Source organism: Pan troglodytes, chromosome 18 (genome assembly GCF_028858775.2).
Source record: "Pan troglodytes isolate AG18354 chromosome 18, NHGRI_mPanTro3-v2.0_pri, whole genome shotgun sequence".
Lineage (NCBI taxonomy): Eukaryota > Metazoa > Chordata > Mammalia > Primates > Hominidae > Pan > Pan troglodytes.
This window is the reverse complement of record NC_072416.2, coordinates 11,180,135-11,201,560: the sequence shown is the minus strand read 5'-3', so window position 1 is coordinate 11,201,560 and position 21,426 is coordinate 11,180,135. Positions and strand designations below refer to the sequence as shown.

At 43.7% G+C, this 21,426-nt stretch overlaps 1 protein-coding gene across 1 annotated transcript in view; it reads left to right on the top strand.

Annotated features, from left to right (window-relative positions):
* Positions 1-15,838, top strand: part of TMEM114 (transmembrane protein 114) — a 49,626-nt gene extending 33,788 nt beyond the window's left edge. Inside the window, exon 3 of the mRNA XM_016929374.3 lies at positions 15,581-15,838. Within this exon, the coding sequence (XP_016784863.3) occupies positions 15,581-15,591 (11 nt within the window). The 3' untranslated portion in view covers positions 15,592-15,838. The remainder of the gene's footprint in view (positions 1-15,580) is intronic.
* Positions 15,839-21,426: the final 5,588 nt, after the last annotated feature.

Sequence of the window (21,426 nt, the reverse complement as noted above, 5' to 3'; positions counted from 1 at the left end):
AGCTGCAACTCTTAGCACATTGCCTGTGCGGTAGCCCTGCTCTTGCAGGAGCAGTCACGGAGCTGCAACCCTGCCACCTCCTCAATACAGCTGTTTTCTTCTAACACAGGCTTGCTCTTGAATTCCTTCCTGGGCTAAGCCAAGAACCTACCCTGCATCAGTAGTGCATACCTTTGGGATGTATGAGGTGCTCAGAAAGTCAGCATCACATGTGAAGAGAGAAGAGCTCAGGAAATGTGCATGATAAACACCAACTCACATGGGCAAAACCAGAGAAAACCACAAATGTTACTGTGAAGGAGAGACCTGGGAGGAGAGGGGAGGGAAACCCCATGAGTGGGCAGGCCCTGGTACTGAAGGCTGCCTCACCTTCTGACTTCCAGCCATCTATGAGACCATATTTCCACGTTTACTTCTGGGGGTCTGCAGAGCATAGGGGCTCAAGGCACAGGCTCTATAGGCATTCGAACACCCAGCTGTGGTACGAAGGACAAACCGCTTAAGCTCTTCGTCCCTCAACTTCTTCATCCTTAAGACAGCACTAACATCGGTGGCTACCCTCAGGGTTGTTGTGGCCATTGCATAAGTTACAGCAGGCAAAGTATGTAGAACAGGACTTCTCATCTGTGAGTGCTAAGCCAGTGTCAGCTGCTTTTAGGATTCTTATTTGACTCTTTTCCAGGCTTTTTAAACCTGGCCTCACTCCTTGGGCTTAATTAACTCCATCATTCTTACATTCAGCAAATATTGTGGAAGACTTAGTATGCATCAGCAGACACTGTCCGTGGGGAGCGAAAGAGAAGCAGAGCCAACCCCACAGAAAGCATGGCTGGGGGCGGAGGATCAATCAAGTGTCACATGTATGATTCCAAACGGAGGTAAGTGCTATGAAGGGGCTATGAGAGGTCAAGAAGGAGACTCTCTCTCTCTGGTCAGCAATGGTGCCTCATTATTATTATTATTATTATTATTAGAGACAGAGTTTGGTGCAATCATAGATCACTGCAGTCTCGAACTCCTGGTCTCAAGCGATGCTCCTGCCTCGGCCTCCCAAAGGGCTGGAATTGCAGGCTTGAGCCACGCTGTCCGCCCCTACCCCTTTTTTTCCCTGAAATCACATGACCTCATCTGTTTGCAGGGCCCAGGCAGTCAATAAAGGGGAAAATTAAAGAACAGAAGCCCTTTCAAATGCATCTCTTATTGTTCTGTTACAGTGAAGTAGTCTTAGGGAGGCCAAGTCGGGTGGATCACCTGAGCTCAGGAGTTCAAGATCAGCCTGGGCAACATGGTGAAACCCTGTCTCTACAAAAAACACAAAAATTAACTGGGTGTGGTGGCGCATGCCTGTAATCCCAGCTATACAGGAGGCTGAGGCATGAGAATCGCTTGAACCTGGGAGCCAGATGTTGCAGTGAGCTGAGATTGCACCACTGTACTCTAGCCTGGGTGACTGAGAGAGACCCTGTCTCAAAAGAAAAAAAAAAAAAGAAAAGGAAAAAATTAGCAGCCATAGTGGTGTGAGCCTGTAATTCCAGCTACTTGGGAGGCTGAGGTGGGAAGATAATGAACTTGAAAAGCTGAGATTGGCCAGGCGCAGTGGCTCACGCCTGTAATCCCAGCACTTTGGGAGGCCGAGGTGGGCGGACCATGAGGTCAGGAGATCAACACCATCCTGGCTAACACAGTGAAGCCCCATCTCTACTAAAAATACAAAATAGGAGACGTCATGGCAGATGCCGGCAGTCCCAGCTACTTGGGAGGCTGAGGCAGGAGAATGGCGTGAACCCAGGAGATGGAGCTTGCAGTGAGTCGAGATCGTGCCACTGCACTACAGCCTGGGTGACACAGCGAGACTCCGTCTCAAAAAAAAAGAAAAGCTGAGACTGCAGTGAGCCTAGATAGTGCCACTGCACTCCAGCCTGGGCAACAGAGTGAGACTCAGTCCCCCCAAAAAAAGATTCAAGTCCTTGAATCTCCATCTCCTGATTCTTTGGACTCTACAGCTATTTTCGTTCTCCTGAAAGACTTTTCTGGCCACAGACACCCACAGGGACCACCTGTGGCCAGATTTTCCAGAACCTCAATTTCAAACTGATATGAAAGAATGCCCCTTAAATCACAGGTCTTGATTCTTGGTCTGGAAAGCAGGGGCACTGAGCTGATGCCCCAGGGCCAGCTGAGTGTTTCTCAGACCAGAGGAATGAAACGGCTGTGATCGGCACTCCTGTGCTCTCCTGTCATCTCCATCCTGGCCTCTTCCCCAAGCAAAGGGTGAGCAACAAAGGGGAGGATGAGAAGTCGGAAGAAAAACCTGGCAGGAAGCAAGAACCTCGGCTGGATTAGCAAGTGACCAGAGCCAAGCCATCAAAGGACCTGGATAAAAGGATGGAGATCACTCGGGGAAAGTTTAAATACAGGCAGCTTAAGTGGTAAGAGACCTAAAGTGAGTGATCAAAGACAACTTCAGAATCACAGCTCGGTGGGCCCTGGGAGCTGTTAAGCCCAAGGATCAAGGGCTGCTGGGAGGGGAGGGGAGGGGTTTGTGCAGAAACAGCAAGGTTTCACCTTCAGGGCGGAAGGCCAGGGTCCCTGAGTTAGAGAATTCAGGAGCAGGTAGGACCTTAGAGCACAGTCATTGTCTTTTTTTTTTTTTCCTATTTATTTTGAAATAATTATAGGCTCGCAGGAAGTGGCAAAAATAGTACATAGAGTACCTTGAACCCTTCACTTATCTTTCCCCAGTGGTGACATCCTACATAACTGCAGTGCAATATCAAAGCTAGAAAATCCACATTGCAATACTGTTAGTTAAACTACAGATCTTATCTTTGTGTGTGTGTGTGTGTGTGTGTACAGTTTTGTGCAAATTTCTGCTATGTGTAGATTTTTGCACAGCACAATCATGAAGCAGACCTTTTCAATCACCTCAAAGGAGCTCTATGTAGCTACCCTTTGTAGTATTTTTTTTTTCTTTTAAAGAAATAGAGTCTCACTCTGTGGTTCAGGCTGGAGAACAGTGGAGTGAATATAGCTCACTACAGCCTCAACCTCCTGGGTTCAAGTGATGCTCCCACCTTAGCCCCCGTGGTAGCTGGGACTATAGGCACACACAACCATGCCTGGCTAATATTAAATTTTTTTTTTTTTTTGCAGAGATAGGGTCTTGCTGTGTTGCCCAGGCTGGTCTCAAATTCCTGGCTTCAAGTGATCCTCTTGCTTCAGCCTCCCAAAGTGCTGGGATTACAGGTGTGAGCCACTGTGCCTGGTCCCCCTTACAGTCCTTGCTTCACCCCTGGCAATCACTCCTCTGTCCTCTAGCTTTGGAGCTCTGTAATTTTGAGAATGTTATATAAATGGAACCACACAATATAGAATCTTTGGAGACTGGCTTTTCTTCACTCAGCATAATACCTTTGAGATCCATCCACTTTGTTGCATTTGTTCCTTTTCATTGCTGAGTAGTATTCCATGGTTCTGATGTTGTATAGTTTGTGTATCCAATAACCTAGTGAAGGACATTTGGGTGGCTCTCAGTTTTGCACAATTATGACCATGGGTTTTACATTTGGTACATGAGCTTGAATGGAGAAGTTTAATAAAACACCCCTAGAAACACACTGTTAAATTTTATTTCAGAGTATTGTTTGAGATGCTCTCATAATATCAATTGCGCTACTCTAAGAAAGATTTTGAAAAGATGAATTTTTGTCCTGCCTCACAGACAGAAAGTCAATGTTTCTTGTCAAACTTTAGTATGGTTAAATCTGAGGATACTGGGAATGTTGTCACTGATGGACTTTCTCTCTTTGCTTTGGCCACAGGAAGTTGAGTTTGGGGCCAACTGTTTATTTGTGGAATTCTCTTCTTATGCAATGCTCACCTAATTTGGCCTTGACATTTTCATCTTTGTTTTTTTACCTTAAATATTATTTTTAACTATAACAGTGTAGAGAAGGCTACACAGTGTAGGCTAAGCCACTTTCTCAGTCAGGGCCCCACCGTTACTAGGGGCTGGAGCTTGGATTCAAACACATGGTGTCTGACTAACTTATGTGAAGAACAGGCTTTTCAGAGGGTCTTGCTTGCAGCCATTCCAGGAGCGTGAAACTTGCATTTCCCCTGCCTCATGAAATTAACAAAGTCTGGCCAAATGTTTTGGCCAGAGTCTTGTTCCTGGTTCTTGGTTCTGGTAAAAACCAGAATTCTAGGGGATCCTTTCTTTGGAGAAAAAAATCCTCCAGTGCCAGAGACCGCAGCACGTTTCCTGGGAGACCCATAGCTCAGTAGAACAAGGAAGAGTGAGCGAACAGGATGGCGGGTGACCTCTGTCACCTTTGCTAGACTTTGAACTCCTTTAGGGTTAGAACTATGTATCATTCATCTTTGTAGTTCTGCAAATCAAGTACAAGGTGAGGTGCAGAATAGCTGTGCCCAGGAATGTCTTGCTCAGTCTTCTACTGCGGTTCTCTCAGGAGGAGAGCAGTGGACGTTCTATCCTGTGGGTTCAGCGAGGACCACAGGGTGAGTAAGGGGATGAATCTCTCTAGCAGCCACAAGCATGTGTGGATATTGGAGTGGGCAGGAGGTGAACCTTCAGAGCCCCAAGAGCTGGAGTGTTAGGAGGGACCAGTGTTTGTTTGTTTGCTTGTTTTTTTTTTTAGACGAAGTTTCCCTCTCGTTGCTCAGGCTGGAGAGCAATGGTGCGATCTCGGCTCACTGCAACCTCTGCCTCCGAGGTTCAAGCAATTCTTCTGCCTCAGCCTCCAGAGTAGCTGGGATTACAGGCATGCACCACCACACCAGGCTAATTTTGTATTTTTAGTAGAGATGGGGCTTCACCACGTTGGTCAGGCTGCTCTCAAACTCCTGACCTCATGATCCGCCCGCCTTGGCCTCCCAAAGTCCTGGGATTGCAGGCGTGAGCCACTGCACTCGGCCAGGAGGGAATAGATTTTAGATTCCAGAGAACACAAACAAAATTCTAGGGTACTGTAATGGTTAATATTAAGTGTCAGCTTGATTGGCTTGAAGGATGCAAAGTATTGTTTCTGGATGTATCTGGGTATTTCTGGCTATTGCCAGAAGAGATTATCATTTGAGTCAGTGGACTGGGAGAGGAAGACCCACCCACAACGTGGGTAAACACCATCCAATTGGCTGCCCGCATGGCTAGAAAAAGCAGGCAGAAGATGGTGGAAGAAGCTGACTTGCTGAGTCTTCTGGCCTTTATCTTTCTCCCATGATGGATGCTTCCTGCCCTGGAACATCAGATTCCAAGTTCTTTGGCTTTTGGACTCTGGGGCTTACACCAGTGGTTTGCCAGGGGCTCTTGGGCCTTTGGCTACAGACTGAAGGCTGCACGTTGGCTTCCCTGGTTTTGAGGTTTTGGGACTTGGACTGAGCCACTACTGGCTTCCTTACCCCTCAGCTTGCAGATGGACTGTGGTGGGACTTCACCTTGTGATCATGTGAGCCAATTCTCCTGAATAAATTCCCTTTTATATATATCTACATCTATCCTATTACTTCAGCCCTCTAGAGAACCCTGACTAATACAGGTAGAAGTTCTGTTATTTACTCTTCATCATGGCAAGTAAGTCTATCAATTCAGCCACCACCTGAGCACACAGACACAGAACCCGGCATACAAAAAGATAATCACTACCATTTCCTATTACAACTATCTTTCACACACATACACACACACACGAAGGAAAATATGATATCTTGGAATAAAAGGTCAAACTTTAAACAGAATGTATGTGAACTTTCTTATTTTTCTCAGTTCACACAGATCTCACTTTGAGATCATGCATTCTTTTTTTTTTTTTTTTTTTTGAGACGGAGTTTTGCTCTTGTTGCCCAGGCTCCAGTGAAGTGGCTCAATCGTGGCTCACTGCAACCTCTGCCCCCTGGGTTCAAGCCATTCTCCTGCCTCAGCCTCCCGAGTAGCTGGGACTACAGGTGCCCACCACCACTTCGGGCTAATTTTTGTATTTTTAGTAGAGACGGGGTTTTGCCATGTTGGCCAGGCTGGTCTCGAACTCCTGACCTCAGGTGATCCACCCACCTTGGCCTCCCAAAGTGCTGGGATTATAGGCATGAGCCACTGCGCCCGGCGAGATCATGCATTCTTAAGCCAGGCAACAACTGGATCTCTCTCTCTTACTCTCTTTATTAAATTGGAAGATGCTTTATTTCTTTTTAACACTAGCTCCTCCACCGACTACGTAAAGTTGAAATATTTCACATGGTCATTTCTGTCAGTTAAAGTAAAACAAAGTATTTTCCATATATGGGTGTATTTTTTTTTCTATATATATATATATATATATATATATATACATGGCAATTTTTAGCCCACTTCTCTATGGGCAAGAAAACGACAAAAAATGCATATAAGATTTCATCTCTGCTCAGATAATTTGCTCTTAGGGGGTGAAAAAGGTCTAGGATACTACAATGTTTCGTGGCCCTGCAAAAGGTCACAGTACAGAAACAGATACACAGTGCACCTGTGCTATTATTTCAAGGGTGTGTGTGGGGTGACGATTAGGAAAAAAAGTTTAAAAGACTCATCAGGGAGGTAATAGTAATAAAAGGTTGTAAAGCCATGCTGTACATGGCTAGTATCTGAGAATCATTGACCTTGACTGTAGGAAACTGTAGAGGTGCCACCCGGCACTCAAGAAACATGCGTTATAATTGCCAGAGTTTGCTATGGGTCAGGCACACTGCCAAACCCTTCAAATGCATCATTTCACAGCAACCCTGAGAGGCAGGAACTCATATTATGTCCTTTTCACAAATGAGAAAATCCGGGGGTGGAGAGGCTAACTAAGCCCCTTGCTCAGTCAGGGTCCCACCGTTACTAGGGGCTGGAGCTTAGATTCAAACTCATGGTGTCTAAGTAACTTATTTGAAGAACAGGCTTTTCAGAGGGTCTTGCTTGCAGCCGTTCCAGGAGCGTGAAACTTGCATTTCCCCTTTCTCATGAAATTAACAAAGTCTGGCCAAATGTTTTGGCCAGAGTCTTGTTCCTGACGTTTCATCACCTGGACTGGGAATCATTTCCACAGCCCCAGCAAATCCAGATGTTGGAGGTCAAAAGAGCAAGCCACAGGCCCATCAAAGGAATGATGGGCCTCCCAAGCCCAGCAATTAAGAGGGGTTTCTCAGCTGTGAACTTGCCTGTTGGCATCCTGATGAGAGTCTCTCATGGTAATTAAATAACCATGACTGTGGTCCGCACTTCCCCGAGACTTCACTCAGAGGCCACGCAAGGACCTCCTCCTGCCTGAGAAGACAACCTTGCCAACCTTTGTGTTCAGTAAAGAAAGCATGCTGGCTGGGTGCGGTGGCTCATGCCTGTAATCCCAGCACTTTGGGAGGCCGAGGCGGGTGGATCACAAGGTCAGGAGTTCAAGACCAGTCTGGCCAAGATGGTGAAATCCTGTCTCTACTAAAAATACAAAAATTAGCCGGGCGTAGTGGTGGGTGCCTGTAATCCCAGCCACTCAGGAGTCTGAGGCAAGAGAATAGCTTGAACCCAGGAGGCAGAGGTTGTAGTGAGCTGAAATTGCACCACTGCACTCCAGCCTGGGAGACAGAGCGAGACTCCGTCTCAAAAAAAAAAAAAAAAAAAAAAAGAAAGAAAGAAAGCGCGTCTCTTCAGGGGCAATGGGAATGCATTTCAGGACAAGGAAGGGCCTCCATGGAGACAGAATCTGGTCTAGAGTTCTTGCTTAACCCCTTTGGAGAAATCCTGGTTCATGCATTCTGCCCTTCCTTACTCCTCATCCTCCACACAGCTGCTGGGATGGTGTCTTTAATGCAAAAATCATGACAACTTTCAGCTCAAAAATTCCTTGACGACTCCCCCATTCCCCCAGCCATATTTGTTGTCAATGAGACCACACGATACCTCAACAGAATTCCGGAAAAGAGCCTGAGAACACTTACCTGCAGCAACTATTATATGCAGACTGGATAAACATTCTAATGGGTCTTGTACATACAGGTATTTTATGTAATGCTTAGATACATTTACCCAAGGCTCAGTTGGCTGTGGCTTTCCCCTGTCCTCCCAGCTGGCTTTAGAAATAAACGCAGCCCAACCAAATAAGAACAAGCAAAAGCTATTTATTCAGAGCTTGCCATAGCAAGGGAATCAGCCAGCATCACTTGCGTTTTGGCAGACACTCAAAGGTAGATAGAGGAGAGCGAAACCTTTATTGCAGAAGAAAAAGAAGACTTGGTGTGCTCTGATTGGAGCTGTTGTCATGGGGAACCTGAAGGTGGGATAATTACAAGTGGTCATCTGCTGTGATCTGGTAGGGGTATCTGGTTAGCTTTCTTGGGTTTATACCCAGTTGGATGCAGGGATAAAAATTTTAGGGAAGCTGTCAGTTATTATTTGAACCCTGGGCATTTGGGACTGGTTGTTACTGGGGTTGTTGCTTGGCTTCCTGAACCAGTTGCTAGAGATAGTGGCCGGACTTTCTACAAGTCTGACTTACAGAGAGCAGGCTGGCACCCTGGGATGGTTCCTGTAGATAATGTCCAGGCTGGTCGCTGCAGATTTTTGGGTCAGGGTTCCTCTTTATATAGAGTCTGGCCACTGTCGGTACATTCAGTCTCTCAGGTAAACATGTAAACCTAAAGAGATCACATGAAAGTCTTGGCTCCTCATTTATACATGTTTACAATTACTGACAGGGGACAATTAGAAGGAATGCAAATTATATGTGTTGATTTACTTACCAGTTTGAAATGAGTTAAGAAATTCTATAATGTATACACAATCAGTCTGAAACATTGTGGTGCATGTAAAAGTGTTCTTCAGGATTGTATGTATTTATGAACATTTATACTCTTAATATAATTGTTTTATTCATTTTGAACATTTCTTTTTTGTTTTGAGACATGGTCTTGCTCTGTTCCCAGGCTGGAGTGCAGTGACATGATCATAGCTCACTATAGCTTCCATCTTCTGGGCTCAAGTGATCCTCCCACTTCAGCCTCCAAGGCAGCTGGGACTACAGGCACACACCACCACACTCAGCTAATTTTTAAATTTTCTGTAGAGATAGGGTCTTGCTATGTTGCCCAGGCTGGTTTCAAACTCTTGGGCTCAAGCAATCCTTCTCCCTCAACCTCCCAAAGTGCTGGGATTACAGGCATGAGCCACCATGCCTGGCTGAGCATTTATTTATGAAATCAAAGGTTTGAGAATTTTAAGAAGGGTAAAATATGTAAGAAACCAATGAAACCATAAATGAAATGGTAATATAGTTGGAGAAGGGAGATAAGATAGCTCACTGATTCTCAAAGTGTGGTCCCCGGATCAGCAGCATCAGCCTCATTTGGGAATTTGTTAGAAAAGCAAATTCTCAGACCCCACTAATGATCTACTGAATTAGAAACCCTGGGAATGACGCCCAGCAATCTGTATTTGAGTAGCCCTCTGGGTGGTTCTGATACACGTGAATATTTAAGGACCACAAAATTAGATTAACACATCACAATGTAACTTGATAGCAATAGGTGATGATGATGGTGATGATGATGATGATGATGTTGATTATTTTCTGAGACAGAGTATAACTGTTGCACAGGGTGAGTGCAGTGGTATGATTACAGCTCACTGCAACCTCAACCTCCTGGGCTCAAGCAAACCTCCTGCCTCAGCCTCCCGAGTAGCTGGGACTGCAGGCATGTGCCACTATGCCTGGTTATTTTTTATTTTTTGTAGATAAGGGCTCTTGCTATGTTGCCCAGGTTGGTCTTGGACTCCTGGATGCAAGTGATCATCCTACCTTGGCCTCCCAAAGTGTTGGGATTACAGGTGTGAGCCACTGAGCCTGGCCAACAATAGACTAGTGATCAAGAACATAAGAGAAAGAAGAGAACAAGTAGAAAGAAAAGAGAAAGGGTGCAATATAGGCCTGGTTAAAAAAAAGACAGGAGCATCTGATAAAACAGGTCCACAAGTTATAACCACACTGGAAACATGCACTGTGGAAACTGCATTTTATTGCCAAGCCTCACAAGATAAGATATTACGGGTTGGGGGTTGGGGGTGGGGGGAGGGAGAGAGAGAGAGAGAAAGATGTTGTGGAGAAGAGTAACCACTTGGAATAGACACATTCATATTTTATTTATATCTCTGAGGGGAGCAGTGTATGTTTTGCTGGGTGCAGCTATTTTTCAAATGTCTGTAAATTTGATTGGGTTGAACAAAATACAAATTAATTTAAACGCATCACTGAACTTACTATGACTTTTGCTGTCATGTGTTTTCTCAGTCAATTTGCACTGAGACTACTGCCATGAAATCTCTGAACACTGAAAAGGGGTACCCCTATGTAAAACAGTTATAGACCAGTGGCCTGTAGAGTAAAGTCTAAACTTATCAGCAACGTCTGTTCCTAAGAGTCTTATGAGCTATCCTTCCTCATTTCAACAGGTTGGTCGTCTACCGACTGCTCATTCATATGTATCCTGTAGCAATATCAAGTCACTTGACGTTCTTAAAATTCAGCAGGTTTTGTTTCTTCTACTGGTGAACCCCTACATATCCATTAAGACCCTGCTCAAATATCACCCCCTTTACTTCCCAGTAAACAAGGCACTCCTTGAATGAGGAGACCGTGTGTTTTCTTCTCTATATGCACAGGACCCAGCTTGATGCCTGGCTCAGTTAATGCTCAACAAATATTTGTTGAGTATTCGTTTACCACTTAGACAAATTATACTTGTTATTTATCCAAAAGCTGTGCTTATCTGTTAAGCAAGACATAAAGCAAACATGAGAGGGCTTGCATATATCCTTTACTTGGTCTTTGCAGCTTGCCTATATAAAGTTGCTTGCTACTGATGAGTCAGTAAATGGGAAACAGAAAACGAAAACAGCAACAAAATCACAGTGAAGGAAAAAGAAAATCAATCAACAAAAACAAAACCTAGGCTAATGCTGTTGTTATTATTTATCATGGCATTTAGCGTTGAGCTTCCTGGCAGTCTAGGCAAAAAGGAAAATATTGGATTACATAAGCCAGTTTGACCAATGAATCACAGTGGTTTATGAAGAGAGATGCATGGTTTTTTACACAAGGAATTTACTGTGTAGGTTCCTATGTTATGGACTTTGACAAAGCGTTAGGTTACTCTAGTAGCTATAGAGAATATTTATTTGTTCATTCTTCAAATATTCTTTCAGCACATTTTCTATCCTAGACATTGTGTGGAATTTGGGCTATAGAAATGAATGATACATTCACATTCTACAGGAGGAGAGAGACAGGTGGGTTCATGTAATATAGGGTGATACAGTCCGTGTTAGAAGAAAGGTCAGGTGGCTCTAGGAGCCCAAGGCAGAAACCTTGGCTGTCATTGAGAAAGGAAGGCTCTGGGGAGGAGATGACATCTGAGCTGAGTTTTAAAGAATGAGTTGGGTTGGCCAGATGAAGTTTCGGTGGGAGGGGTGTCCTAGTAGATAGAACATCAAGTGCAAAGTTTTGGAGGAATGAAGCATGGTGCAAGGTGCACCATTGCATGATGCAAGTGACTCAGTCACACTAGGGCACTTGGTGGGTAGGGGAAGCAGGTGAAATTGACAAGGTAACAAGCAAGTGCCACACCATGAATTATCCCCAGTGACACCAAAGAACCTTGGTCTTTGGGTTCTGCAGGGCAGGGCAAGGGGGAACTATAAAATAATTTAAATAGAAAAGTGACATAGTCTAAATTATGTGTTTAAAAATGAACAAATGCTCCTCATGCCGTCTCTCCTTAGTCCCCCATTGGGGCCCAGCTTTGCTCTGTAGTCAATCTGCCTGATCCTAAGTTTCTTTGCTACGAGGCCAAACACTTCAGAAACACCGAAGCCTGAACTGACATCAATTATGCTGAAAGGGGGAAAAATTAATTAAAAGTTTTCGAAGGCCTGTGTTCTGTATTCTTGTCTATTTTCGTGTTATCAGCAACACTGCCTTTTCTCCTAGCCAGGAGTTATTACAGTATAACATTTTCATGTTGCTTGTAGGGTAATTATGTCAAATATATGGGAGATGATAAGCGGCAGTTTGTATTATTCTGTGATTAATCTCCATACATTCTGGCATTTCAATCTGGCCTAAGAAGACTACGTTTGCTAAACTCTGGTGCAGAGGGAGGATGTGGGGAAGAGCTGGGAGGATTGGGGAGTTGAGACTGAGGAGATTCTGGTTGGAAATATCCCAGTTCCCTCAGATAACCCACTAACCCCAGGCTCCAATTCACCTGTTCCTTCCAAGGCTCATTTAGTGTAGTGCTTCTGAATAGTGCACCTCGGTTTCTTATTTACAAAGGACACTCCTACCCCCGTTGCTGGCCTCCCCCACCTCAAACCCACAGAATCAATATTTAGAACGTTATAAAGCCAAGGAATTTGCATTTCCAACCACTCCCTGCCAAATCGTTCTTACATATTTAGAATTTTTGAAAAGCAGGTCTAGCTCAATCAGGCCCAATCCTTTGCAAACCTGAAATCAGATATGAAAGTTTTCCAAGATGGTGCTGGAGGAGCAGACTTGGGAATTTAAAATGACCTGGGATGACCAAGGGAGACCCTCGCATCTTCTTATTTGGGTTTCTTTAAAAATGTGAAATAGATGGAATTGGTTTACTGCTACCCAGAGGTAGGATAAAACATCTCTTGTAAGATGTTAAAACAGGGAAAAGAACATTTCAGTAGAGGTTCTAGACACAAAGTTTGGGAATGAGCCCTACAGGTGGAACAGAGTCTGAAGCAGGAGAAATCTTGGCAGAGGAAGTAGAGGGGTACCTGGTTTCACATCCTCCTTGGTCAAGGGACCCCCTGCCCTGAATCATCCTCAACATCTCAACCAGGGAGGGTGATGGGGGATGACTTCTCCAGCCAGCACAATGGTATGCTTCTGCTGCATTTCAACCTAATGTTGGGGTGCTTTTTCTTGATCACCATGCTGTCCTGGTGAAAGCTGCCTCGCAGGGTGGTGGATCCCTTAGAGGTAAAGTTCATATGGGGCCACTGTGCTACATCTCTCTAAGCCCTTTGTTCTTGGAAAGAACAGGGGAATTGGAGCCTGTGCTACGTCTTTCTAAGCCAGACCCCTTTGATCCTCACCAGCCTGAACTCTTGGGCCCTGCAGAATTCTAGAATCTTCCCAGTTCCCAAGTGGAACCCTCTGCCAAGTAACCCCATACACAGACAGGCAAGGAATATAGTGGCTTATGTTGGATTCTCTTTAGTTTATGATTTATTGATGGAGATTATGAAATTTTCATTAAAACAGACTGCTGTTTCTCACTCATTTGTCACATTTTTAATTTGTATTTTAAAACATTAATAAAACTGACACAATTAATTATTTTTCAAAATGTCAAATATATTGAAGATGTGGGACTGGAATGAAGCTTCATGTTGTAGCAGAATGAGGCATTGGTTCAAGAAAATGATCTCCTGGTTACACTGAGATCTTTCCCCTTCCTGAACCTTATGGTCAGATGAATTGTCTCTGATCTCTTAGTAGATATCACTGTTTACCAAGTGCTTTCATTTTTTTTTATCCTGAGATATTATCCAGTAGTGCTTGGGGAGGTCCTGGTTTATGTCTGTGGTCTTAGTATTATTAATAATGTAACCCTGGACTGTCCTCATTTGTATGACAAATTGTATGATGCTCTGAGTCCAAGACTGTGAGGGCTCTTGAGTTAGACATAAGTGGTTCACGTCCTTGGTAGCCACATGACCTCAAGCCTGTTTCCCTATTAGTAAAACGCAGAAAATAATAGCACCAACTTCATGGTATTGTCATGAGTTTAGATGATATGATATAATATGCCTGGCATATAGCAAGAGCTCAATATATGATTGCTGCCACTCTATTTGTGGTCATTATTATCATTAGACCCTGCATGGGGCTGGTCCAGACTTCGCTCTCAGCCTCACCTCACTCTACACTCCCCGTTGTAGCCTCTCTCTGGCAACTCTGGACTTCTTTCAGTTCCATGCGTATGTCTTTGCCACAGGGACTTTGCACCTGCTGCTTAGTCTTTTAACCTGAGTTCCATCTCAGCTCAAACTTTACTCTCCAGGGAAGCCTGCCCTGATATCTCTCATTAGATCAAGTCCTCCTGTTGTCAGGTCTTGAAACATCCTACATCTGTCCTCTGTAACAATTGTCATTGTCAAAATTTAGCAGTTATTCGTGTGATTCTTTGGTTTATGTCCATCTCTCCCACCAGTCTGTAAGCTCCAAGAAGATAGGAACTATGTCTGTCTTTGCTTACCACTGGTTCCCAGTACCTAGTGGAATGCTGAGCTATAGTGAGTGGTCAATAAAAATTGGTTCAGTTAGTGAATTGAATTCTACTTCACCTGTTCTACTTCACCTGTTCTTATCAACTCCCAAGTCTCCCTGTCTTTTTCTGTATCTTTCATTGACTATCCAACCTTGGATAAAATGGGTACTATTATAACAGTAATAATAGCTGAGATTTTTGGAGTGCTTGCTATATACCAGATATTTTACTTGCATTATTTCATTGAAGACTTATGACAATCTGATGAATTCAATGCAATCGTCATCACTCTTATTTCACAGATGAGCTAACTGAGGTTGATATAATGATACCCAGCAGCCGAGTGACCAGCTGGGATTCCTGCTCAGGTGGCTGGACTCCAGAGCTCCTACCTCTATCGGAGACTGTTCTATTCCTCCTATAAACTATTTTATGAAAAAGTAGTTCATCACTGTATCCTTGATCTCTAGCCAAGTGCTATATATATATTTATAGCAATTTGATAAATATGCACTCAATAACCTGATGTTTGAATGAATAAATACATTCTTATTATTAAATACCATATTTGTGGTCCGGCGCAGCAGTTCAAGCCTGTAATCCCAGCACTTTGGGAGGCTGAGGCAGGTGGATCACCTTAGGCTGAGGTCGAGAGTTCAAGACCAGCCTGGCCAACATGGTGAAACCCCATCTCTACTAAAAATACAAAAATCAGCCAGGCATGGTGGCACGTGCCTGTAATCCCAGCTACTCCAGAGGCTGAGGCAGGAGAATCGCTTGAATCTGGGAGGTGGAGGTTGCAGTGAGGAGAGATTGTTTCACTGCATTCCAGCCTGGGTGGCAGAGCGAGACTCTGTGTAAAAAAATAAAATAATAAAAAAAATAGCATATTTGTGAGTTGTAATTTTTTTAAGTTACTTCCATTTTTTTTTCTTTTTTAGTTTAGGTTTTCTGTTACAATCTGGATATTGCTATGGGACATGTGATCTATATGAACAACATCTGTCTTGCTTGTGGTGGTGAATAAAGTGCCAGGATTACAGGTGTAAGTCACCGCGCCCAGTCTCAGGGCAAAAATGTTTAAATATTGCCCCCCACCCACCCCTGCCATGACACCTTTCCTTTTTCTCTTCTCTCTTGTTTTACACAAATAGGAGCAAAGTAAACAGCGTTCTAACCTTGCCTTCTATGCTTATACATATCTTGGAGGTGGTTCATACCAGTACACAATAAGCTTTCTTGTTCTTTTTTACAGCTGCTTTTTGATAGCTCCATGGATGTCAATGGTGAATTATTAACAGTAAATCAATAGAATGGAAAACTTCTGCAGGGCTTTGCTGACACGGAAAGAAGTTCCTGGTATAAAACAGAATGGGGGATAAAACCAGATTGTAGTTTCACACCATATGATATCATATGATATTATCATGGTTATGAAAAATAGAATCTATATGTATATGTGAATAGCTATATGAATTGGGAAGAATGTTTATTAAAATATTAGCATCAGTTATATACTGGTGGCAGATTTATTATCATATATAAATATATATTTGTTTTTTTGTTTGTTTGTCTTTTTTTGAGATGGAGTCTCGCTCTGTCACCCAGGCTGGGGTGTAATAGTGAGGTCTTGGCTCACTGCAACCTCTGCCTCCCGGGTTCAAGCCATTCTCCTGCCTCAGCTTCCCAAGTAGCTGAGACTACAGGCATGTGCCATCACGCATGGCTAATTTTTGTATTTTTAGTAGAGACGGGGTTTCATGATGTTGGCCAGGCTGGTCTTGACTTCCTGATCTCAGGTCATCTGCCGGCCTTGGCCCCCCAAAGTGCTGGGATTACAGGTGTGAGCCACCATGCCTGGCCTGTTTTTGTTTTTTGAGACAGGATCTCACTCTGCTGCCCAGGATGGACTGCAGTGATGCAATCACAGCTCTCTGCAGCTTCAACTTCTGAGCTCATGCGATCTTCCAGCCTCAGCATCCCAAGAAGCTGGGACTACAGGTATGCACCACCAAGTCCAGCTAATTCTTAAATTTTTTGTAGACATAGGGTTTCATCTTGTTGCCCAGGCTGGTCTCCAACTCCTGGGCTCAAATGATCCTCCCACTTTGGCTCACACGTGATGGAATTACAAGTGTGAGCCACTGCACCTGGCCTGTATTTTTAATAAAAGTAAAAATGTGTGATTCCTACAGCCATGACAAAGGAAATATTATCTTTATTTTGAAACAAACAAGTGTCCTTCACACCTGCTCTGCCTTTTACTACTGACTAAGGGTGGATAATTAGACTATGAACAGTGGTGATTCCCAGTGCCTCAACTGGGAGTCCTCCCCTTTTCCTGAGCTAAATGCCTGGTACATGATTAAAACATGGAAGCAAAAAACCCAAAACGAACAAACAAACAAACAAACAAAAACACACCAAAATAAAAAAAAAAAAAGAAAAAGAATAAGCATCTGAACTTAAGTGTGCAAGAATGGCTTTGTCAGAGGGAACTTTGAATCCACTTTAATTTGTTTAAGCAATTTATTGAAGACTTCATTAATTGAGCTGATTTTAGTAATAAATTAGTTGTGACTCTCCCCATTGCTAGTCATTATTCCCTAATGTTGAGCTACCGAGGTTATAAGCCTTCACTCAAGTCAACCTTCTCATTTTAGAGACAAGGATGTTCAGTCCCTCAAAGTTCCTGAAGAAGACGTCAAGGTGTGGTGAAGTTAGCTATGTACAAATTATTATACGAAGAGCTTTCAAAACATGCAAGTACCTGGGGGCTAAAAATAATAAAATGGGTTGTTAGAGATGAAAGAGTTGGGATTCAGGACGTGTTTCAACCCCTGCATTTTTTTTTTTTTTTTTGAGACAGAGTTTCGCTCTGTCACCCAGGCTGGAGTGCAGTGGTGCTATCTCGGTTCACTGCAACCTCCGCCTCCCAGGTTCAAGTGATTCTCCTGCCTCAGCCTCCCGAGTAGCTGGGATTACAGGTGCACGTCACCACACCCAGCTGATTTTGTATTTTTAGTAGAGAGGGGGTTTCACCACGTTGGCCAGGCTGGTCTCCAACTCCTCACCTCAGGTGATCTGCCCGCCTCGACCTCTCAAAGTACTGGGATTACAGGCGTAAGCCACCGCGCCCTCCCCACTCCCTTCATTTTTGAAGCTTTTATCTTTCATTTTGACCATGAGGACTTAATAAGACACTTGCTCAGGATCGAACCAAAGAGCCGGGGCTAAAACATGGGCATTGTGATTCTCAGCCCTTAGTGTTCCACACACCCCAGGCAGCACATGGAACATGGCAGGGCTCCCTACGCAGTGAGTCTTCCATACCATCACCTTTATTTGACTTGATGAGAATTATGCAGGAACCAAAATTTGCAGGTGACATTCCCACGATGAAGGATTTGCTGCAATGCCACATTCATCACAGAACTCATAAGATCAGTGCCCACAGTTTGGAAATCCTTTTTCCTTGACAAATGATATATTTCATTTATTTCCCATGATCTTCTTGCATTATTTCAATATTATTAATACTTGGCAAATGTATTAAAAAAGTAATAAACTGGCAATTATGATTGTGCTATGGACCCCAAACTGCAATTATTCATTACGTTTCAATTATTAACTTCCCTTCAAATGTCTTTCAGTGAAGATTGTAAGAAGAAAAAAAAATCCCGATGAAGCTCTGTACCCTGGTTCCTGGAGATCTATGTTTCACTCTGACTTGACATTTTTCTGATTTATCTGCTGTCTCAGGGCTAGAGGAATCAAAATAATAATAAAAAAGTCCTTGCTACTTAATAAACAATAACCATCAACATCTTATATTTATATAGAGCTTTTTAACCCTTCCTAGTACCTTAGTATCTATGACTGCATTTTATTTCAAAACAAGGCTTATGAAGTATGTGGTTCCAATATGTGCCCCTGTTTATTGATGGGGGACACAGAGACTCAGAGACTAGGCACAGAGGACACTCAGATGGTGAGACTTCCCACCACTCACACCCCTCCACCACCACTCCCCACCATAGCATCTCAGCACCAGCCCCAGTTCCAAAGCGAGTCTTGACCTTAGGAGAAAGTCAGTCACTGAGACCGATGGAGAAGGTGATGATGACAGGAGTAGCTGTTCTCTGAACTTGCACAGGGACCTAAGTGCTGGGCACATGTTACTCTGTCTAATCTTCCCAAGATCCCAATGGGGAAGACACAGTAATAATTCCGCTTTATGAAAATCTTAAGAGATTTGCCCAAAGGCCCACAGCCAGTATCTAGGCGTAAAACCATAGCGATGATAACTCTGATGATAGTTGCATGAATTCAATGTTGACCATGTGCCAAGTACATTTGTAGATTTTGTAAGTGAGAGTCCTGAGGATCAAAGGACTTGCTCAAAGTCAGTAACAACCACCATGTTGCTCACCTATCCACCAGCACCTCTGCCTTCAGCACCCCCACCAAGGACTTGCGTGTGTCATCCCATCTGATGTACCACCCCATTACTATTTTTGCTTTCACTGCCAAAGGAAAAGTAGTGATGGGAACAGGAGAGACGGATGTCTACGGATGTAGTTGCATTGGAGAGACCCTCCCACCAGAATTTGGCTCATGATTAGACCTCAAAGCAATTCTACACCCTCCACCTGCTCCCACTTCTCACATTATCCCTGTAGGAGTACGACAAGTGATAGCTATTAAGGACACAAAGAATTCCTTTTTTTTTTTTCAAATAAGCAAATTGCATTAAATTTTAATGATGGTCATTATGGACTGGTTTGTCTCTGGTGCTTAAGCCAGTCCTCCGGTCCCCTTTGAAGAATTACATTTGCACAGATTAATTGTCGGCAATTTTGTCCGGCACATCCTTACCCCAGTCATCACACTGCGAAACCTTGTCCCCATCTGGGCAGAGCTCACTGATGTAGCACTTTGGCCTTTAAAATATGCACAATAAATATTTCAGATTTTCTGATGAATGACTTGCTCTCATGGCAAGGCTGCAGGGATAGAGTTTTGCAGGGACAGAAGGAGGGAGAAGTGAAGCAAATCTCAAAATGAGAGCCACTTTCAGACTTCACAAAGAGGTACTGGGTGCCAGGCAGAAGGGGTGGCTTTCGTGGTCAGATGTCACAGCAGCAGGAGTCACACTGGAGTTGCTTTCTAAAATGCCTGACTCCGTCCTTCTCCTGGACAGGTGTCACTTTCCCGGGATGACTCTCTTCCAAGGAGCACATTTAACCTTCCCAATCTCAGGAACCCCATCTGAGACCAAAGTTCCTGCTGAAAGAGATGTGTGATTTTCAGTAAGCTGGTCTATGGAAAACTCAATGAAGTAACCAATGTAACATTCAAGGTAACAAGTCAATAGTTCATGGGACACTCAGTTGAATAGTCTGTGGAACCCTCAGTGAAATAATCAATGTAACATTCAATTGGTACTTCATACACCATTCATTCAACAATTCAATTTTCCATGAAGCATCCACTTGGTTGTATAAAGCTCTGGACCAGATCATGCCATTTACCTTTTAAAAATATTCAGTGGTTTCCTATTACACTTAGAATAATATACTAACCCGTGACCATGTATCAAAGGCTCTGACATGAACCATAACCACCTCGCCCATTCATCGCCCCTCACAATACTCCATCCACACAGGCCTTGGCCCATCTTCCATGAACTCACAGAGCATGTTTCTGCTCCAGGACCTTGACACTTGCTCCTCTCTCTTCCCAGAATACTCTGCCTTGGGATCTTCCCACAGATGGCTTCTTGATGTCATCCAGGTCTCAACTCAAATGTTCTATCAAATGTCTGAGGATATATTCTTGAACTAAGGGAAAGTAATCCCTTCATCTCAACAATTCTCCATCAATTACTTAATTTTATCAGCTCTCATCACTATTCAAACTTGTTTGCTTTGTTTATGTGTGCTTTATTTGTTGGTTATGTGTCTCTTCCAGTCCAATGTAAGCTTTGGACTTTTACTACCTTTTGGACTTTTACTACCCTACCTTTATGGTAGGGACTTTATTTATGTTGTTCATCATGATATCCCTACTGCTTAGAATGCAGCTCATCACAGTGTCAGTGCACAGAAAACATCTGTTGAATGAATGAATATTTCTTTTCTTTCTTTTTTTTCCTTTTTTTGAGATGGAATCTCGCACTGTCACCCAGGCTGGAGTGCAGTGGCGTGATCTTGGCTCACTGCAAGCTCCGCCTCCTGGGTTCATGCCATTCTCCTGCCTCAGCCTCCTGAGTAGCTGGGATTACAGGCGCCCGCCACTATGCCTGGCTAATTATTGGTATTTTTAGTAGAGATGGGGTTTCACCATGTTGGCCAGGATGGTCTCGATCTCCTGACCTCGTGAGTCGCCCGCCTTGGCCTCCCAAAGTGCTGGGATTACAGGCGTGAGCCACTGTGCCTGGCCTGAATGATTATTTCTTGAGCACTAACGATATTCAGGTTGTATGTTGAGCATCTGGAATACAGCACTAAATGAGACACGTCGTTCTCTTTAATGGACCCCTAGAATGTAATTTTAGTAAGGTGTTTGGCCTTTCACCTTTCATGGCCTTGGATAGCAGCTCTGGGAGGCAAGCACACCCAGACAGGAGTGACTGGTGTCCAATTTCGATCATGATACTAGGGTCAGACTCAGAAGTCCTAGAAGTTTTAGTGTTGAAAGAGTTTTTAGAGATCACGACATCCAAACTTCCCTATTTATAAGTCCCAGAGAGAGGATGTGGCTTGGACAAGTTTACACAGAGGGCTAGAGGCAGAGTGAAAATTAAAATGCAGGACTTTTGACTCTAGGAGTTACGTTCATTTAATTTTATTGTCTCAATACTAGGATCTGGGTTCTGAGCAGCCTACGCATTGTTTCAAAAGAAAAATTTATATTAGCACATTCTAATTAAAACCCATCAAATCAAGATTGGTGTGTTGGAGCTGAACCCTACGTAGTACCACAAAAGACGTTACTAGGGGCACCTGAGCCAGGTAAGCATTCCCACTGGCTCTTCCATAAGCAATCCACCTCTCCGTTCTTTCTTCCAACAGATTTTCAGTGCCTCACTTATACTAG